At 44.0% G+C, this 17,999-nt stretch overlaps 1 protein-coding gene across 4 annotated transcripts in view; it reads right to left on the minus strand.

Moving 5' to 3' along the window:
• Positions 1 to 17,999, minus strand: part of GRIK1 (glutamate ionotropic receptor kainate type subunit 1) — a 970,975-nt gene that overhangs the window by 106,531 nt on the left and 846,445 nt on the right. For all 4 annotated transcript variants that reach the window (XM_078658394.1, XM_078658392.1, XM_078658395.1 and 1 more), the window contains one exon: positions 14,896 to 15,121. In XM_078658394.1, the coding sequence (XP_078514520.1) occupies positions 14,896 to 15,121 (226 nt within the window). The remainder of the gene's footprint in view (positions 1 to 14,895; positions 15,122 to 17,999) is intronic.

Here is a 17,999-nt window from a genome sequence, read left to right on the forward strand (position 1 = left end):
GGAATAGTAAATTATACTATTCCAAAGTCCATTGTCCCCCTAAGGCAAGTCATAGTAACAACTTTTATTCTAAAGGAGCACGTCGTAAAGACGCGTTCATTCTAATGCGGCTTTGTAAACACATGTGTGCCAAACGCATGCAGGATTCCATCATATATTCATGGACTGACCTTCCGATATTATTTTGCCCTCGATATTTTGGCTATGATATTAAGGTATAATGAGATTCCCTACTCGATATTCTGTACTAAAACTCTAGGAATTTCTTCATTATGACTGCCAGTTATAGTGACAGGAAATGTGGTGTTAGACTTCCTTATAATTATTGGCTTTTCCAAAATTCAATATTTATACTACAACAGCATGGGTTTGAATAATGCAGTAGTGCGCAGGAGGAGTCTCTTTCTATGGAGGTAACTGTATCTGTATTTCGTGTTAGTAAGCAGCTCGAACAGAAATATAATTGGGTTACCTCCAAATGTTTTACATAGCACTATATACAGAAGGTGGTACGCTATACCATTCACCGTGGAAATCTCACCTTCCCATCTTCTCTCCTGGTGACTTACCTGTGATATATTCACCACGTATTCTTTTTTATTCTCATTTCCATGCCAGGGGACACCGCTTTGCTACCCTTAATTTAAAGTTGCTTCTTCAATCCCATGCCTGACCACCCCCATGCATTATCTTTTTGCTTTTATATGTCTGTGTTTACTGGTTCAACAGTGGCACATCTCCTGGTTTTGTTACTGACCACAGCCCAACTTTGTTTTTTAAATTTGTGGTCTTGGTTCTGCCCCCTTTCATATGGCTTGTCTCAATCCTTTCATTTCCGGTCCGTCCAGCCATTATGCTGCACAGGTAGAGGTGGTGAATCTTACTCTTTTGCACTCTCAACAGGGCATTGCCATATAGTTTGTTTAATGAGATGGCCTGGTAAACACACATTACAACGCATTTTTTACAACGCACTACCATTACAACGGAACTTTTACAACGCAAATACCATTACAACGCATTTATTTACAACGCATGTTTTTACAACGCAAGTACTTTTACAACGCATACCATTACAACGTAAGTATTGGTAAGTATATAATTATATTTAAAATGTTATATGTTAGGTTTTTTTTAAAGGGGTATTTTTAGGGTTTAGGGTCAGTTTTGGGTTTTTGGGTAAAGGGGTATTTTTAGGGTTCAGGGTCAGTTTTAGGTTTTTGGGTAAAGGGATATTTTTAGGGTTCAGGGTCAGTTTTGGGTTTTTGGGTAATGGGGTATTTTTAGGGTTCAGGGTCAGTTTTGGGTTTTTGGGTAAAGGGGTATTTTTAGGGTTCAGGGTCAGTTTTCAGTTTTTGGGTAAAGGGGTATTTTTAGGGTTCAGGGTCAGTTTTCAGTTTTTGGGTAAAGGGGTATTTTTAGGGTTCAGGGTCAGTTTTGGGTTTTTGGGTAAAGGGGTATTTTTAGGGTTCAGGGTCAGTTTTGGGTTTTTGGGTAAAGGGGTATTTTTAGGGTTCAGGGTCAGTTTTCAGTTTTTGGGTAAAGGGGTATTTTTAGGGTTCAGGGTCAGTTTTCAGTTTTTGGGTAAAGGGGTATTTTTAGGGTTCAGGGACAGTTTTCAGTTTTTGGGTAAAGGGGTATTTTTAGGGTTTAGGGTCAGTTTTCAGTTTTTGGGTAAAGGGGTATTTTTAGGGTTTAGGGTCAGTTTGGGGTTTTTGGGTAAAGGGGTATTTTTAGGGTTTAGGGTCAGTTTGGGGTTTTTGGGTAAAGGGGTATTTTTAGGGTTCAGGGTCAGTTTTGGGTTTTTGGGTAAAGGGGTACAGGGTAAAAATAAAATAAAATTAAATTTAAATTAAATTAATTAAATGAAATTAAATTAAATTAAATTAAATTAAATACAATTACATTACATTATATTAATTTTAAATAATATACAATTAAAAAAAATATATATACTTACCAATACTTACGTTGTAATGGTATGCGTTGTAAAGGTACCTGCGTTGTAAAAAAATGCGTTGTAAATACATGCGTGGTAATAGTATTGGCGTTGTAAAAGTCCCGTTGTAACGGTATGCGTTGTAAAAACATGCGTTTTAACATCATATATCCAGATGGCCTTAAACATAGGGGAGAGTGGTGCAGAAGTCCTCAAATTGATGGAGATGGCTTTTGAGAGAACTGCCAGATCTTTGGTCTGGAGCTTGGGTGTGTCAGTAAAAAGTGTGGTTGGGGGAAAGTGACCTGGATTGTCTGGGGGATGCGGCATGGGTTAGCCTTGTTAAAGTAGAACCTAGTAAGCAGGCAACATTATCATTAACTCGTTGAGGCGAGGTGTAAAGGCACAACGAAATATGAATCCTAATATGAGGAACATTTAGAGATATCTCTTGCATATGGGGGTCACACTGGTAGCAGAGATGAGCATGCCAATAAATGAGCAGTCCAGTGCTGGGAGGCAGTCTATGATTTTGGCATTAAGGTGTGGAGTGAAGGTGTGGAATGAAAGAAGATCTGAGACTCTTTGGTGTGTTGATTGTAGGGTAAACCAAGTGTTAAATAGCATTGCATAGAAGAAGTGGTGAGGGAGATAGGAGGAGAACCACACAATGACTTATGTGCAAATGGTCTGCTATGAGGCAATCTGAGAGGGTGCAGTGCATGTGATGCCCAACAGTTTTTAGTTGACAAACATATTTACCGATGACTGTATCAATATTAACACATATATGAAGGGTATAAAGTTACAATAATCAAGAGAGCCCCCTGTTGCAGGATCCATTTAATTAAAGACCAGCTGCAGGAGTTTGGTTAGACAACTGTCTGTGAGGGATTGAGGGGGAAGTAGTAGAGACATTGGAAGTAAGTTTAACTACGTGGATGATTACAGATCTGTTAGACCTGTCAGCCTCAGAGTGGTGTTCACACCAACTTTTTGTCTTCATCCCCATTTATTTGCTGCTGTCGTTTTTGCAGGCCTTAGAACTCTGTGCACTTTACCACTGCTAACCAGTGCTAAAGTGCTTGTACTCCATGTAACCAGGGCCTATAAATTAAATGCTACTATTGAGCTTGCAGCACCGGTTGTGCCACCTGCTTAAGTAGCCCTTTAAAGATGTTTCAGGCCTGCCATTGAAGAGCCTGCATGTGCAGTTTTATTATGTCATTTCAACATGGCAAATGAAACCTTTAGCAAGGTCTAAACCTTCCTTTTAATACATACAGGTCGCCCTCGGATCAGCACTAGCTAGACCAGAGGGCAGGGTGCAATGTAATTAAAAAGTAGGACATCTACTTTACGTTTTGCATGTACTGGGAGTGAAAAACTCCTAAATTTGATTTTCACTCCTGCAATGCCTATCTCCCCGATAAGATAACATTGGAATTGCCATATTACTTTTTATAAGTGTAATTTTCAAATACAAAGGGATCACCAGTTCATTTTTGGTGTCTCTGGAATCACAATTTAAAATCCTAATTTATGGAGAAGTCGAATTTCTAAATTGCAGTTCTGAACATGTCACTTTTAGAAAGGTGGTATTTTCTTGCCATAGCCATTTAGTGTCTGTAACCTGTCTCTGGTCACATGCCTGGGTGCAGCTGAGAGTGGAACTTTGTGTATTCCTCCTAGATATTCACACACAGGGAGCTTAGGTGTGCCTAGATTGGTCATCACTGGCAGGATGGGAGGGAGAAGCTGGGCACAGCCCCACTTATACATGAATAGCTCCCGCCTCCACACAAAGGGCTGCATACCCCTTATAGTTAGTCAGAAGCCAGGGCATGGAAGGCAGGATGCATGGGGACTTCTAAGGAAGACCTCTAGAAGCTTTTCCCCCACTTCAAAGGCACAACTGGGTATAAGTACTGGACCTCATACACCAACTCTTCAGTACACTTCTGAACCTAATAATACTCTGCCAGGAAGAAAGACTACTGTGCTGCTACAAGGACTGGTTGTATGTTGGAACCACAAGTTCCTCAACAACGACTCCCTAAACCACACGTTCTGTAGTACAACTGCATCTCAAACACAAATTCTTAAATCACACATTCTTTTACTATGACATTTTATTGTAAAGGACTGCATGGTAAACCCACACCTAAAAAAAACGACCCCCCTCCCACTCCCTAAACACTACCCCATACTCCCCCACTGCCCACCCCTATAAGCTTATACAAACCCTCCCACCTCCCAAAAACTAACACTAGCCCCTCCCACACCCTTAAAACTAACTCAACCCCTCCCACCCCCTAAAAGCTAACACACACCCCTCCCACCCCCTAAAAATGATCACGAACCCCCCAACCCCTAAAAACTAATACTAGCCCCCTCACCCCCCTTAAACTAACTCAAACCCCTACAACCCCATTAAAACTAACTCAAGCCCCCACCCCCTAAAACTAGCACAAACCCCCACACCCCTTAAAATATATCCCAAACCCCTCCCATCCCATAAAACTAACACCAAACCCCCACTCCCCACCCCCGAATCCCTCTTACCTGTCCTTTTCCTCCGATGCTCCGATCACCTCGCCCATCCCGAACACTAGACTTGTCTTAGCTTGAACCAGGCACATGTGTGGTTCAGGCTAAGTCATTGTTCGGGCAAGTCGTTTGTCAGCCTGCGTGACTCTGGAACTCGTTCTGGAGTCGTTGTTAAGGATGTTCCCCACAAGGACTGCCACTCTGTTGTACTTCTGTTCTACAGGAACTGCCGCCATGCTGTGCTGACCTGCTGCCCTCTTGTCTAGGGAAGAACTAAACCTGCAAGTGATTTAAAGGGCTAGTCTGCTGGCCTCCTGATCTGAGCTTCAGTGACATTAAAGGCTCCCTAACCAGCTCCTAGACCCAGCTGCAGTAAGTTAATGACCCTCAAGTGGTGCCTCTCAGGTTCTAAACACTTGGTGTGGTTCAACACTCTTAAAATCAAGCCTTTAGTACCTTTGCAACCATGAACGGGCCGTTAGCACCAAATTCACGCTGCTCGCACTGAATTTTAACATGTGCAGCCACCAGCTGATCTCTTCACACAGCAAGCATCAATCCCCCATGGAGCACTGCCACCTTGAAGCTACAGACCACCCGTCCGCGATGCTCAGCTTGCTTTTCACGCCACACCAACAACTGCCAGAGACACGCTCCTTGCTCCCTGCAACCCTCTCCAATGCAAACTGACTCTTGGCACAAAACTTGAGAAGATAAAACTTCAGTAAGGCTAATCTGGAACTGTATCCAATCCGCAGTCCATTCGGTAAAAATGTTTGACTTTTACCCTGTCCAGTGCGACCAGATAGCTGTGGTTGGTGCTTTCTGCTTTAGGCACGACTTCTTTAAAAATTCATAAGTCCGGTTCTACTAATTGGATTTCTGTTGTTTTGATCTTGTTTTATTTATTAAATTAAGATCTATTTCTCTAACCTAGGGTGGGATCCTTTTGTGTTGTGTTTTAACAGTCTTACTGTTTGAAGTTTTGCACAAATACTTTACACTCTGCCTACAAGTTAAGCCTGACTGCTCTGTGAGAAGCTACCAGGGGCTTGAGCACAGGCTAAATTAGGGTTTGCTTTTATCTTACCCCGACAAAGATTGCTGTTGCTGCATGACCAGGGCTCACACCCCAGTCAACCAACAACCCAATTTCTTATAAGATATTTTAAAGCAGGTTGAATATATGTGAGAAGGCAAGCACCTGAATGTGTGGCTTAAAAATGGAAATGTGCATGAAAGGAAAGCACAGATTTGTGTAGATGTAAAGGATGCAAGGGGTCATTTTAATTACATTAGAAATGCCAACATCGTGATATCCCCTGCTCCCATCGTTAGCCCATAGATTATCAATACAAGGCTCCAAATGGAGACCTCTATACTCCGTCAAATCCTTCCAGATCTTAAAGGGTTTCTGGGGGAACTCCAAGACAGATATATTGGATGTTCAAGTCCCATGCAGCGGTCCATGCCACTGGCCCAAACCTCCACAAAGTGGACCTCGGTTTCCTTCCATGCCCTAGCAATATCCCTCTTGGCAATAATTAAACAAGCCACAATAGTGCCTTCTGGTAATGTGTGCCCCCCCAAGTCATCTTTCATATGGAGAACAATGAATTTTGGGTCCCGGGGAATATCCTATCCCAGCACTCTGTCAAGCTTCCTCAACACACCATCCCAGAAGTGGGTCAGTACCGGGAAGTGCCAGAACATGCGGGGCAAGTTCCCTTGTGAATCACAACACCTTAGGCTTAGGCGGTGGAGCCGGCCTCTTGAATAATACGCTCTGTGAAGCACTTTCAGCTGAGTCAACCAAAATTGGGAAGCTATCACAGCCCCTCTGCATGTTTCCCTCCAATCATCTTCATCTGGTGGACCCAGTTCCCCCTCCTAGGCTTTCGGCTCCCCAACCATTGAGTCCATTATTTTGCACAGTAGCATTTTATATGTTTCTGACAGTTGGTGCTCCTTGAGATTTGTGAGTAGGATTTAGGCTTCTAATGGGGAAGATTCAGGGACATCATCCGCTGATTGTATAGTGGGGAGTAGAGTGTGACGGAGCAGTAGGTTCCGGTAGATCTATGCACAATGCATGTTTTACTCGCATGAAGGTCTTGGAAGGACTTAAGTGTCCCGGCGTGAAGCACATCCCTCATCGTTGAGATGCCTATAGTGTCCCAGGCCGAAAACCTTATAGGGCGGTCACCTGTGGCAGTACAGTGCCCTGCCACAGCTGAGTCTCGAAAGTGATGTGATCCGCTCAGTCCATCATCCTTAGGGCCACATTCCAGATCTCAAACACCACCCGTGTGGCGGGTGGGAGAATCACAGGAACAGCCCACCGTACAGCAGGCGTATGAGGCCCGACCACCCAACAACCGCCCCTCCGCCGCATATGCTGAGTCTGCAAAGCTGGCGAACAACAAATCACTCACAACCAGCAAATGTGCCACCCAGTTGTATAGGAGCATGTCAGGTGCAACCAACCAACCTTCCAAGTCTTGTTTGCAACATTTCCCTAGACCAATGCGGGGCATACCGCTTCCCATAGTAAAAGCCTGATCTGTGCATTGATTTTCTTGAAGAAATATTTCTTTATCAGGAATGGATGGTTTTGCATTTGTTAAAGCAGGCTTGGCAGAGAAATAATCTTAAAAATGGCTTTGCGCCTAATTAGAGATAGGAGCAATATGGAACAAAATCTGACATCTCGTCCTTGGCCAGCCAACTGGGCTGTCAGGTTTTGTTCAAATGACCATGTCACATAAGCAGTAACCTAGACCCCCAGATACTTATACCCAAGGAGAAGGATCCGTATCCCTGCTGCCCACAGCATAACAAGCTGATAAGAAGAAATAGGATAAATTGCTGAATTTTGGGCATCCCAGCACTCATTACCAGAGTAGGATCCATAGATACTAAAGATCTTTAGCGCTTAGGGGCTTGACGTATCCGGGTCATCCAGAAACCAAAGGGCAACGTCGGCGTACAGAAAGATCCTATCACTTACCTCTTCGGTCCACTGAAAGCTCCTGTAGGAGCGAATCGACCCTTACCCATGCCTCCAGGGGCTTCATCACCAGTGCAACAGAAGAGGTGACAGGGGACAACCTTGGCGAGAGCCACATGTTACCGGGAAGCACTCCAACACCAACCCTCCAACACGTAGCCTGGCTACTAAATTGGCGTAGAGAATGCACACATATTGCACAAATTTGGGACCAAAGCCCACCAGGGTCAACCATGGTCAGAAGTGTGAACAAAAATATCCAATACACAGAATCAAAGGCCTTAAAAAATCGATGGACAAGAGGGCCCTATGACCTTGATAAGCCCCACTTAGGGCGATTGAATGATGAATTCTTCGTTGGTTGATGCGAGTAGCATGGTGAGGCATGAACCCAGATTGGGTGGGGGTGAAACAGTCGAGTGAAGATGCTCGCCAGGTGGGTGACCAGCATTTTGACCCAGATTTTCACTTTTGAATTCAAGAGCAAAATTGGCCTGAAATCTCTGCAATGAGTGCCCTCTGTACCTGACTTCGGCAGTACCACACTCTCTGCGCTCCCTTGTTCTGGGGTTAGTTCACCTCTCTCCAAGGTCTCAAAAGTAGTGGATAGGGTTGTGGCAACGCTAGGTGCCAGAACTTAGCTGGGTAGCCATTGGGTCCAGGCACTTTACCAACATGAATCTGAGCCAGGACTGCACATAGCTCATAAAATGTAACATCTGCCCCCAGAGCCTCAAGTTATTCAGGGTTCAAACAAGGCATCGACAGATCTGATATAAATTGAAGTAGGTCTCCGCTGAGCCTCAAGGGATCAACGCTGTACAAAGAGCTGTAGTATGGCGCAAAGGCATTCACATTGGGCTCACTTCCAGTCACCCATGACCCGTCATCTCTGGAGGTGCTCAGCCAGTGCAGCGATTTGCTGACCTTATCACCCCATTAGTACATCCTACTGTGCATGGACAGCCACACCTCCCGCAATATGGAGTCTTGCTGTGTCGACAAGTATTGGTGTTCCAATTCCTTTACACAGTCTGCAAGGTCTCTAACCTTTTGTCCATTCCTGTCTTTTTGACCTTTAGAGTAGCTAATAATATGTCCCCAAAGGGTGGCTTTCTGTGCCTCCCAACGCGTGATATGAGAGGTCACAGAACCCTTATTGTCGGTAAGAAAATGCTGACACGTACTTTGACACAACTCCCAGAAATCATCTTTTTGAAGAAACCATTGGTCCAGTCACCTCCTCATCCCTGCCTCTCCTGATGCCCAAGCCAGCTCCGTCACCACTGGCGAGTGATTCGACAGTTCCCAGGCCAACAACCTAACATTGACTACCCGATGGCCCTCCTGGCTTTGCATTATAAGTAATATAATCAAGAGAAGGAGTGATGTGTATCCGAGCAAAATTTATATCCCTTCTCAGTGGGGTGGTACCACCGCCACACATCTGTCAGATTTCAGTTGTTTGCAAAGGTAGCCAGGGCAGCCAAAGAGTGATCCAGGGTCATGTCACAGACTCCATTAAGATCACCACCTATTATCCATGATGCCTCCAGTAATTATTTTATGTGGTCCCCAAGTTTAACTTGTAATTCAGGACACAGATCAGCAAAAGGGGAAGTCCATGGAGTGTGCCCATCACCGCCACATAGCAGCCCATGCTATTGTGCCATACTCTAGAGACTGCTAAGGGGACACGTCCCCAGATTAAGATGGTTCTGCCTTGGGAGTCTCAATGAAACCCAGAGTGGTACACCTGCGTATAGCCTTTATGGGCCAAGAAGGGGCATTTTTTACTCAAAAGATAGTTCTCCTGTAGCATTAATATGTCTGCGTTTGTCAGCAGGATTGCCCTGAGAAATGCTTTTCTCTTGATTTTATCTAGCATCCCATTAACATACCAGAACAAGAGTGCGAGTGCATTCAGTGCCTTTGCTTGGGGCCTGACCGTTGATGAGGGTCAACTGTATCCCATGTGTGAGTGTTTATTGTGTCTGAGGATCATGTATGTCCCACCTGACTCCGCGCTCAGTTCCCACACATGAAAAGAAAACACAAAGAAGAACAAAATCACAACATACCCTCTCACCCGCACCACCCCCCATAATTCGAGAACTGGAAGTACCTGTCGTGGTGCGACTAGGGACTGACGCCAACATTGCATTGTATGATCTGCATCGACTCTTCCGCCCATATCCAGCTCCCCAACACAAACCATCCCCAACTAAAATAACCTTGTGGACGTTCTGTCTTAGAGAATACCGAAGCCCAAGCAGTGTGATACATGTCTACATCACCTACTATTGATACTCTCGGAGAGCATTATGAGTTCTGCTGGTGATGCTTGTGGTGGGTCGTTGGGTCCTTGATGACAGAGAGCGTTGTGTGTCCATCTGCCGGAGTGGGTGAGTCCCTTCGGGGAGCAGTGCAGTCAGGACCCAAAGACTGGGCCCTCCACTCTCTCCACCTTGAGCATTTGCACCAGGTGTATGCCATTGTCTTTGTGGGCCACCATTTCCCCCTTGAGATCATCCCCCATTTTTCCAGAGGTGAAGTGTCTGCTGCGTACCGCTGAGGTCTCTCCTTGATCCAGTCCCACACTGCCTCAGAGGAATAAAAAAAAATCATCTTACCCTGGAAATGTACCTTCCAATGGAATGGAAACAAAAACATGCATGTAATCTCCATGGCTCTCAGTTTTTGCTTAGCATCCTGCAACGGAATAGCCTTGCTGTTGTCCCTTCGCGGTATAGTCTGAGAATATTATCACCGGAGTGGATTGATGAGTCAGTTGGCTGGCCTTTCGCGCCGCCCTGAGGACAGCATCTCTATCAGCATAATTGAGCACTCGCACAATAAATGGTCTAGTAGGGGATCCCGACAGGGGGCCTGGCAATAAGCACTCTGTGCACCTGCTTCACAATGAATCAGCCTGACATATCGTCCTTGGGGACCCAGGTGTCCAGTCAGTCCCTCATAAATTTCATTGGCGTGGAACCCTCCGCTCCCTCATGAATGCCCGCCACACAGAGATTGCTCCTTCGGAACCTCTCATCCACATCTTCAACATGGGCCGGCAGTTGTCCCACCAGGTGTTGCAGAGTGGCTAAGCATTCTTCATGCGGTTTGACAGTGTTTTCGGTCTCCAACAGTCTGCCCTCCACTTCAGTGACTCTGCGTATAGCATTCCTGAGGTCTTGTCAAATCATTGTGAGATCCACCTTGAGTTACCCCATCTTGCCCTCCAAAGTAACCTCACGGTCTTGGTTCGCATGTAGATTAGGCAAGGTCTTTGGGTCACTTTCCAACTAGGGATGGCCTACTTCCGCTCCTGTCTCCCCATTGGATCATGCTGCTTGGGGTATTTGTCAATTTTCCGATTGGAGGTCGCTTGTGTCATGTTGAGGTTGCTGTGGAGTAGGCTTGCTGAAAAACTCAACTTAGGTAGAGATGATACCACTACCCACAGGCATGCACCAGTACTTATCTCCATTCTTGGTTCAAGGCGACGTCGTCAGTGCCTGTTGGCCGAGTCCTTTTACAGTGTCCATAGACTTCAGCAAGCCACCACGGCCCCTTTAATGGAACGCTAAGAGGGGAGAGAGGAAAGCGCGCAGTTAACCAGGCCCCTGACCACACAACCTCAAGTCCAACTCTGGGCTATGGCCACCACCAGAGTCACCTGCAGTGCCTCAACAGCATATTGCAGTGCCGTGTACGTGGACTCACACCGTGTCTCAAAACCAGGGCCAACACTGCCACTGCCAAATCCAGTGCATCAGGGCTCCATGTTGCGGCCCTCATTAGTCATGAGTCTCATCACCAATGTCTGTGCATGAGGCCAGAGAGTGTGGGCCAGGCAAAAGATAGGGCAATTATCACGGTTCTAGACAGAACGTGGTGAGCATGCTTGAGGTCGTGTGTAAGTGTTATGGGCCAGGTCAGGCCAAGGTAGATGCAATAGGGAATTCGTACAGTTCAGGCAAAAGCCTTCAGGCGAACCCACCAAAGACTGCTTGCCCTTGTCTGCTTTTGTACACTGGTCTCTACTGCAGCAACAGTGTTGATGGCCCTTCAGGGACAGGGACTTATGTTGGTTACGAGGGGACTTGCCATGATGCCCCTTCCCCAGTCTAGTCATAGGGTGGCCCACCGTGTAACACACCTCACCAGCACTACAATGGTGGGGGCCTGCCACTCACCTGTAGCTCCCCAGGCCTTTCTCCTGCCAGCTGCCACATGCTGTCATGTCTCTCACCCTACCGACTCAGCTCAACATAATTTCGCCCCTCTGGGCCCAACAGCCCCTCCAGCAATGTGTCTCAGCACGGGTGCAGCACAGGAGCCCCACGGTGAAGCAACCATGCCGAAACGCGATCGCATTGCCCCTCAACCGTGGTGACGCATGCAGGCCCCCCTGCCTTTATCAGGACAATATGGGGGCAAACAGTGAGCGGGCAAAATCTCCGACCCTGTAGGCGCTCTCTGATGCATCTACCGTCGGTGCTCCGAAGGACCCCTCTTCTCCGATAATGTTCACTGCAGCGGCCCGCAGAGCCCTCTGCAATATGGCCGTCTCAAGTCTGAAAGCCGGCCTCTGTCCCCAGTGCCCAAATCACACAGGGAAAATGCGTGGGTGATGGTACTGCAGATCACTACCACCAAGGAGCTCAACCCACGTCGGATGACAGGTCACCATGTTACTGGTGTAGCTACGTCCCATATATTAGCTACTTTTAAGGCTTTGCCTTTTTAAATTCCGCATCAAGTGCAACCTCAGCTCTTGTAGAAAATGTATTGTTATTACCAAACATATTTTATGATTATAAGGAAGACTAATGACAATTGATTTAAATGGAATATGTTTTACATAGTTATCTACTAAGAACAGGTTCTTTCAAACTTGTAATTTGTAATTCTGTACTGTGTTTTTATGTCTTTTTAAAGCTATGGCATACACAGCCCCTGAATTTGCCTTTCTACTGCATTTCTGTCTTTCTTATCCATCCTTGCTCGCATCATCTTTAAAACAAGCATCATCATCTACAACACCATCCGATTTATCTGACTGAGAAACTAAACACCTCAGACTGACAGTCCAGGAACCAAAATATCATCAGTTTGGAGATAACAATGTATAAGAAGAAAAATGAAGACAGGCGTTCACCATCTATGCTATAGGGACTACTAATCTCTTCAATATTAGAACTGCACCAATAGTCATTGGGAGAGAAGACGAAGACTCATCTCTTCAGGCAAAATTATGATAACTTAATGTAAGCAGGACTGCTCTACCTCCACACAAAAACAACCACTTAAGTACAACAAGAAGTTGTTTTGTGAGGATAGGCACACAGCTTTTATTTGCCATGAGCACATGACAACTAAGGCAAAACCAATTTGAAGATAATACCGACAGAAATGAGGAATAAAATAGGTAGTCTGGCGAGCTGGTATTCCATCTATTTCTAAGCACACTTAGTTTGTTTGCACAAATGATATTAGTGAGCAGCTTGATAGGTCTGCCATGGATATGTTTCTGCAAACCGTAAATCGCAGATATGAATAGTTCCAGATCCACTGACTCTTTCATCCCTCAATGGGTATTACAATTCCTGAACTTGATGGCCCATGAACATGTTTTGCACTGGGCTCCACCAAGGCCAGTGACAGCACCGTCTATTATGGGATCGCACATTTGTTAACCCCTTCCATGCTGCGGTCGGCCATTGGTCGACGGCAACTCTACCTCGCTGGTGCTGCCGTCGGTCAATGGCCGACGCGGCCCCGCCCGTTTTCCGAAAGTGCCTCACTTCCGCAAAATCGCGGGCGCATGGGAGGGGTTAAAATTGCAAATAAAAACCAAAGGCAGCTGCTGAGAAATTAAAGCAGTGGGGCAAATATTTTTACCCACTGACAGGCATTGATAAAAACCAGCAAAACCTTTAGACTCCACAGCAAAGCTTCCAATCGTAGTCCATCCTAACCAGTATTTATAATGGACCACCATTAAGCTCTAGAGTTGAATATGAAAGTAATGTGAGTTTCCCGCAGTGAGTAAAAATTAACTTTGAATTAAAAATAAAAAGCATACCTACCCACTGCCTCGGTGTTCCTCTCCGTCTCAGCAGTCCAAGACTCTGAGTGCAGACTCCCAGAGTCAACTCCCCTAACCAATCTATACACTGCTCTCATGCTGTTAATAATATTAATCAGCAAGTAAGAAGCACCAGGAATGGTTGGGGCGGGCTGGTTCCATGCTCCTTTAGGCACGGGAGGCCTATACCTGCTTTCCACCTGGTTGTCTTATATAGCTCCCGGTTGGAGAGGTTTAAAGGGTATGCGACGTTTACGACGCAACCATTACAACGCCGTTCCATTACGACACGGTCATAACAACGAAAGTTGTTACAACGAATTGCGCTGGGGGGCGCTCAAGGATAGTAAATCATTTAATTTACTATCCCAACACCTTCCCTACTATCCACGGGGACTGGTGTTGGAATAGTAAATTAAATTTTTTTAATTTGCGCCCCCCCAACGCAAGTCGTTGTAACGACTTGCGTTGTAACAACCGTGTTGTAATGGAACGCGTTGTAAAAGTGTGCGTCGTAATGACGTACGTCCGGTTTAAAGTGGGCATGCCAGGCTAGCCGTCTCAAACCAGCCAGACAGAGTGACATGTGCACTCCTCCAAGCAGCTGCCAATCAGCAGCAATGGCCCCACCCTCAGATTCGGCTACCAGCATGAAATAAAATGGAAATAAATACATTTTATTTTTCATGTTTGCTGTGCTCACAGTGGGAAGGGGTCGTCCCCTAGTGGAGGAAACATCCTTCAAGAGCAAACAATGGGTATGTGGAGTTGCAAAGGTTCTCCTCCGCAAAGTTCTCAAGCTTCGTGAGTTATGTGAAGGTTGTGAAGCTACAAAATAAGCAGACCGAATGTGTGCTCAGTTTTCCCAGGGAAAAATAAAGCTTGCAAATTAATTTGTTAGTGGTAAATAGTTCTTACTAAAAAAATGTCATGGGAAAATCTTTTCACAAAAAAGATTATTTATAAATGAATTCTCTCAGAATTGTGGGATGTTCAAATACAATCAAAGGTAAAATTATGTTCTTCCACACAAATAAAACATGTTTCTTTAGAACGTCGCATTCAAGTCTTTAAGAAGCTTTACAATGTAACATTACATGGTTCATAATTAAAACTTCCCATCGTCAAATCAAAATCAATTGCTAAATACCAACTCTGAGTGTGGGTTTAGGTTTATTCAATAATGTACTTGTAATGGAGTGCAAAGTAGGTGAATTAAAAAATGTTCTCGTTCATTTGAGGCAGTCAAACATGTATGTGATTCCGTTTCCAAAAAATGCATATTGAAAGAATTCTTACCAATCGGTGTTCCAACGCCATAACCCTTAGAATCGATAAGTCCTCCAATTTGCGTGAGGTTGCAATTTCTTTGAGTGACATATTCTATGCTCGTCGACTCCATCAGCAAAGCATAGTCGGTGGTGAGCACACGCTGGATTCCCTCATCATTGTTCTTCACCAGTGCTGTTTGTTGCCTGCTACTCATAAATGCCCACATTTTTTCGTAGGTTGAAATTTTGGATTTCTGTAAATACAAAGCACAGCTGTTAATAGATGACTGTGGCCTGCCATGCATTTAAAATGTAATATATAAATAACACATAAAACTCTATAAAGTGGCAAGTTAAAAAATTATTTAGTATATATAAATAGTTCACAGCATAATCTCACCAACTTCAACCAGCTACCAAAGTTTTGCCTTCCACAAGAGCAGCTTACAGCCCACGCAGTCTTGTGTGGGCTTGGCGGTCAGTGCTGGTTGTACTTGCTGATGCAATGCATCTACGTGATGGGGTAGGGATGATGTCAAAACATGGGGTAGGGCTGATGTCAAAACATGTCATCACACTGAGCTCCACTCCCCAGGTCCTTCATAAGTGTGGCGTTTGCAGACATGAGATGTTTTGGGTGCGGCACGCCTTGTGAGGGCGAATTAAAAGCCTAACCACAACCCTACCAGAAAAGCATTGGCACTTTGAATTGGAATTAGTGTGTGCGTTACGGTCCAGGCCTTCAGCGGGCGGCACTAACGAGAGTTGCTAGCTGTTATTTTTATGGGTCAAGATTTGTTTGCAAGGCTTGTTAGAGGATGGTAGGAGATTTGCCATAGCAGACTGGCCGACACAGGAAGAGGGTTTAGCGTGGAATAATGAACAAATACAAGACATAGAGCATTATCCAATCTGCTACATGTTGGGCTCTTTCCAAAGATTCAGTTGCCTAATGCCTTTGGGCTTTGCATCTGGCACAGCCTGTCAGATTGGGCTGCATTGTGCTTGCTATAGATGTTAAATACCATGAAAAATGGAGGCAGGAGGCATTCTGGGGTTGTATGTCAGATTATCATGAATGTCAATATCATTCTACAAGAATATCATAGCTACAAAAATATGAGGACGGTTCATATAATCAGATTAGGATAGTTTTACAATTTGGAATTCCACGTCAATGTACATTGACGTACGTATGTGGTCAAGGTACATATTTGTATTGGCGGTAAGTATAGTACACTTTTACTTACCAATGTATACTTAGATTGAAGATATTTGGTAGTGGGTATTTTTACGACAAAACATTTGGAGGACGATATTGAGTCCATGCTATTGCGGAGCCCTATCACTCCAGATCACCCTGCAATATCTCAGTAGATATAATTAAAGGCTGAAATGCTCATATGTCGTTTTTTGTCCACCTTCAGGAAAAAGGAAATTTGAAGAATGGGAACTAGAGGTGAAAGAGGTAAAAATGGACTTGAAACCAAAACTATCATCAAAAGCTGCTATCTGCAGTAAGACAGAATAATGATATCTTAAAGTTATAAAGGTTCAGTACTCCTACAGTTGACTGAGCGCACGCCTTCTCTCCACAAATGATTGATGGAGGAATGGGGACTAGAGAAATTAACTATATTGTTCAAAACTTAAAGCAACATGATATATCATAAAAATAACAATTGTTTTTTAAGCCAACTACTAAAGAAAATATATGTATAGACTGACCGGGGAAAGAACCGTCTAAAAGATAGATAAGAAGACACAGGGCATTATTATATTTAAAGAAAAATATCTATGTGGGTGAGGATTCATTTTAGAGAATGTATCTTGGTGCCCATGCACAAAGACAAAGGGTGATCACTTCCGAACTAGCGATGGGCTAAATTAAAGTTTCAGCAACTGAGTTGATAAATACACACCTACTAACATTTGGGATGTTTGTCAACTTATACGAACGCTTGCACACCAGCAAAAGTTCATTCAAAACACTTTTTTTTAAAGATTTGGGAAACAATCTTCCAGCTAAACTTTTTTCAAAAAAATTAGTCAGCTAATATTGATTTAGGCTTTTTGAACAACACCTATATTTACAGAAAGTTTCCTTCTAGTTATTATTTTTATATTATTTTTTATAATCCAATTCTGCACAGTGTAAAACAAAACGTCAAGACTTTACAAAGGAAAATATTTCCCAGCCTCGCACATTTCTATTCCTAAGGGTAAATTAAGGGTTGTGCCCTTGGAGAAGGAACAAGCTGTGTAATTTTTGATATTTTGCTACTCCCCAATTCAGATGCATTTGTAAATAATTCAGAAAATTACACTGGTCTAAAACCCAGCCGGGGAGTTGATGGTATAAAACAAAAAAAGAAATCCACTAGCAGTTTAAAGGTACAGCAGGTTTATGTATATTTTTCTAAAATTTAAACTATTACCGGCTTGGGGAGTTTATTGAATTACACTGTGGTATATAAAGATGTTCTTGAGTCAGGAATATATTCATGTAGTTTTATTCAAGATGGTTACAGGTTCAGTTCTTTAGATAATTAATAAGAGACCCCACCAGGAGTGACCTCCATGTCCCTCAGCCTGCCTCTAACTGTCAGTAGGCTTAAGCAATCACTACAACATTCTATGATGTCACTTGGTAAACATACAGTGACATCAAGGGATCATCAAGGAAATACAAACCTGGGGAAAAGAGACAAAGTCTATGTACAACATATCTCCTTTCTTTAGGGAAAAGAATAAAATGATATATACTTATAACGTTGTTAAATTTACTAAGGAACTATGGCGCTAAATAATAATGTATGAAAATGTAAAAAGCTATAAGAAAGGAAGAGGAGTGAAAGAACAAGGAACATACAAACGCACACCACCATCCTCTTCATAATAGTGGTCAAAAGTAAAGAACATACAAGAAATAAATGAAACACACAAGGGAAAGAATACCAGACGTCTCCGGTATCTTTAGTATAGTGAAAAAGAATCTGCCCAAACGTAAGTGAACCAGCACGAAGAGTAAAGGCAGGAGACTAATCACTAAATTACAGAAAATTATAAATTTCAAGAAGTAATGAAAATATGAATGAAGGGATACACTCACCCAACAATCACTTAACCCGG

Source organism: Lissotriton helveticus, chromosome 8 (genome assembly GCF_964261635.1).
Source record: "Lissotriton helveticus chromosome 8, aLisHel1.1, whole genome shotgun sequence".
In the NCBI taxonomy this organism is placed as follows: domain Eukaryota; kingdom Metazoa; phylum Chordata; class Amphibia; order Caudata; family Salamandridae; genus Lissotriton; species Lissotriton helveticus.